The sequence below is a fragment of the Palaemon carinicauda genome, chromosome 40, assembly GCF_036898095.1.
Source record: "Palaemon carinicauda isolate YSFRI2023 chromosome 40, ASM3689809v2, whole genome shotgun sequence".
NCBI classification, from domain to species: Eukaryota; Metazoa; Arthropoda; class Malacostraca; order Decapoda; family Palaemonidae; genus Palaemon; species Palaemon carinicauda.
In genome coordinates, this window is record NC_090764.1 from 65,821,339 (window position 1) to 65,824,981 (window position 3,643).

Genomic DNA, 3,643 nt, shown 5'->3' on the forward strand with positions numbered 1-3,643 from the left:
AGATTTATTTTAATTGATGTTGTTACTGTTCTTGAGATAGGTTATTTTAATTTTTCATTACTTCTCTTGTAGGTTATTTATTTTCCAACTAGGGGTGTAGCTTAGCTTATAATAATAATAATAATAATAATAATAATAATAATAATAATAATAATAATAATAATAATAATAATAATAATAATAATAATAATAATAATGATAATAATGCAAACGGAAGAAGAAGCGTATCAACCAGACCTGGAGTTTCTGGAACCGTGAAAATTTTGTTCTGTTTACGAAGGACATTGGGAGACTTGTCCAGGGGATTCCAGTCCGAAGTAAGATCAGGCTGAAAGATCAAAGATCAATCCAGGATGAATGTCTGAACTTGGCAACTGTTTACGAAGCATCGAGTCAGCTTTTCAAATAATCATGGATTCATTCTGTCCATATACTTTTGTTTTTCTCTTATTAAAAGGAAGATTTTTTTTATGTTATCTTGTGTTGTCTTTTGCTTGTTGTCTTTTGATTGTTGTTTTTTGCTGGTTGTCTTTTTCTTGTTGTCTTTTGCTTGTTTTCTTTTTCGTGTTGCCCTTTGCTTGTTGTCTTTTTCTTGTTGTCTTTTGCTTGTTGTCTTTTGCTTGTTTTCTTTTTCGTGTTGCCCTTTGCTTGTTGTCTTTTTCTTGTTATCTTTTTCTTGTTGTCCTTTGCTTATTGTCCTTTGCTTGTTGTCTTTTTCTTGTTGTCCTTTGCTTGTTGTCTTTTTCTTGTTGTCTTTTTCTTGTTGCCCTTTGCTTGTTGTCTTTTTCTTGTTGTCTTTTGCTTGTTGTCTTTTGCTTGTTTTCTTTTTCGTGTTGCCCTTTGCTTGTTGTCTTTTTCTTGTTGTCTTTTGCTTGTTGTCTTTTTCGTGTTGCCCTTTGCTTGTTGTCTTTTTCTTGTTATCTTTTTCTTGTTGTCCTTTGCTTATTGTCCTTTGCTTGTTGTCTTTTTCTTGTTGTCCTTTGCTTGTTGTCTTTTTCTTGTTGTCTTTTTCTTGTTGCCCTTTGCTTGTTGTCTTTTTCTTGTTGTCTTTTGCTTGTTGTCTTTTGCTTGTTTTCTTTTTCGTGTTGCCCTTTGCTTGTTGTCTTTTTCTTGTTGTCTTTTGCTTGTTGTCTTTTGCTTGTTTTCTTTTTCTTGTTGTCCTTTGCTTATTGTCCTTTGCTTGTTGTCTTTTTCTTGTTGTCCTTTGCTTGTTGTCTTTTTCTTGTTGTCTTTTTCTTGTTGCCCTTTGCTTGTTGTCTTTTTCTTGTTGCCCTTTGCTTGTTGTCTTTTGCTTGTTGTCTTTTTCTTGTTGTCTTTTTCTTGTTGTCTTTTTCTTGTTGTCTTTTGCTTGTTGTCTTTTGCTTGTTTTCTTTTTCGTGTTGCCCTTTGCTTGTTGTCTTTTTCTTGTTGTCTTTTGCTTGTTGTCTTTTGCTTGTTTTCTTTTTCGTGTTGTCTTTTTCTTGTTATCTTTTTCTTGTTGTCCTTTGCTTATTGTCCTTTGCTTGTTGTCTTTTTCTTGTTGTCCTTTGCTTGTTGTCTTTTTCTTGTTGTCTTTTTCTTGTTGCCCTTTGCTTGTTGTCTTTTTCTTGTTGTCTTTTGCTTGTTGTCTTTTGCTTGTTTTCTTTTTCGTGTTGCCCTTTGCTTGTTGTCTTTTTCTTGTTGTCTTTTGCTTGTTGTCTTTTGCTTGTTTTCTTTTTCTTGTTGTCCTTTGCTTATTGTCCTTTGCTTGTTGTCTTTTTCTTGTTGTCCTTTGCTTGTTGTCTTTTTCTTGTTGTCTTTTTCGTGTTGCCCTTTGCTTGTTGTCTTTTTCTTGTTGCCCTTTGCTTGTTGTCTTTTGCTTGTTGTCTTTTTCTTGTTGTCTTTTTCTTGTTGCCCTTTGCTTGTTGTCTTTTTCTTGTTGTCTTTTTCTTGTTGCCCTTTGCTTGTTGTCTTTTTCTTGTTGTCCTTTGCTTGTTGTCTTTTTCTTGTTGTCTTTTTCTTGTTGCCCTTTGCTTGTTGTCTTTTTCTTGTTGCCCTTTGCTTGTTGCCCTTTGCTTGTTGTCTTTTTCTTGTTGTCCTTTGCTTGTTGTCTTTTTCTTGTTGCCCTTTTGCTTGTTGTCTATTTCTTGTTGTCTTTTTCTTGTTGCCCTTTGCTTGTTGTCTTTTTCTTGTTGCCCTTTGCTTGTTGTCTATTTCTTGTTGCCTTTTTCTGGTTGTCATTTGCTTGTTGTCTTTTTCTTGTTGTCTTTTTCTTGTTGCCCTTTGCTTGTTGTCTTTTTCTTGTTGCCCTTTGCTTGTTGTCTTTTTCTTGTTGTCTTTTTCTTGTCGCCCTTTGCTTGTTGTCTTTTTCTTGTTGCCCTTTGCTTGTTGTCTTTTCTTGTTGCCTTTTTCTGGTTGTCATTTGCTTGTTGTCTTGTTAGTATTGTGGTGGTCGATTGGTAACGTCCATGCCCGGTGATCACCAGATTAGGGTTCGAGTCCCGCTCAAGCTTGATAGTTTCTTTAGTGTTTGCAACTTGGCTATCCTTGTGAGCTAAGGAGTGGGAGGAGCCTGTAAGTCTACCTGCTGAGTCAGCAGCAGCCATTGTCTGGCTTTCCCTGTTCCTAGCTTGAATAGAAAAGGGGGAGGGTTGCTTAGGCGCTGATCATATGTATATATGGTTAGTATCAATGACATTGTTCTCCTAGCTAGGTCAATGTCATTGTCCTTTGCATCTTCCATTCATGAGTGGCCTTTAAACCTTTAATACTGTATTATTTTTACTTAACAAAAGGTAGATATTTCTTTTTCAGTTACCTTGAACGTTTTCTTGGTTATGTTGTCTTTATCGCTCTTCGATATTATTTTCTTAAATCAAGACAAATAATTCAAATACAGTTTACCTCAACCAAGGTAAGTCTTATAGTTTCCATTATGTTGGGAAAGAATTGCTTTAGTAAATTACCTTCTGTAGGCAAAAGCTCCACAAATCATTTCACGTAATTTCTCCCACGAGAATAGAACATCACTCACTGATTTCATCCCATAGACCTGACATTTATGACTAAGATATGACTTATGTATTCTATGGGCACTTTCATATCCTTTCGCATCTTAGTTTTACTTTATGGGACTCCACATTATGACTCTACTTCTTGTCTATGTCAAATAATATCTATAGTCAATTTCTTTTAGCGAGGCATATTTGCACCGACTCGCAGCGGTGCCCTTTTAGCTCGGAGAAGTTTCCTGGTCGCTGATTGGTTGGAAAAGATAATTCTAACCAATCAGATAGCAGGAAACTTTTCCGAGCTAAAAGGGCACCGCTGCGAGTCGGTGCAAATCTGCCTCGCTAACAGAAATGGACTATAGTTTTATGACTGTATTTTTATGTTTCCTCTTTTTACGTTTTGGCTTTCTTATTTGATTTTTCTAATATTCATTCTTAATTAATTAATGTAATTCATTTCATTCTCGCCGTTGTCACTTTGAAGCCAGTGTTTACTGATGGTGTTCAATTTCGAATTCTTCTTCATTCATCTATCAGCATTGAACAGTATTTTATCATTTAATAGTTAAGTCAGGTTAAGTTTCTCTAAAGAATTGGCTATATATATATATATATATATATATATATATATATATATATATATATATATATATATATGTGTGTGTGTGTGTGTG

At 34.8% G+C, this 3,643-nt stretch overlaps 1 protein-coding gene across 1 annotated transcript; it reads right to left on the bottom strand.

The window, feature by feature from the left end:
* Window positions 1–409: 409 nt before the first annotated feature.
* LOC137631945 (axoneme-associated protein mst101(2)-like) lies at window positions 410–2,380 on the bottom strand. Its single transcript, XM_068363945.1, has 2 exons — window positions 2,183–2,380; window positions 410–2,056 (listed from the first exon to the last, which is right to left on the bottom strand). Exons 1-2 carry the CDS (start codon window positions 2,378–2,380, stop codon window positions 410–412), a joined length of 1,845 nt encoding a protein of 614 aa, XP_068220046.1.
* Window positions 2,381–3,643: the final 1,263 nt, after the last annotated feature.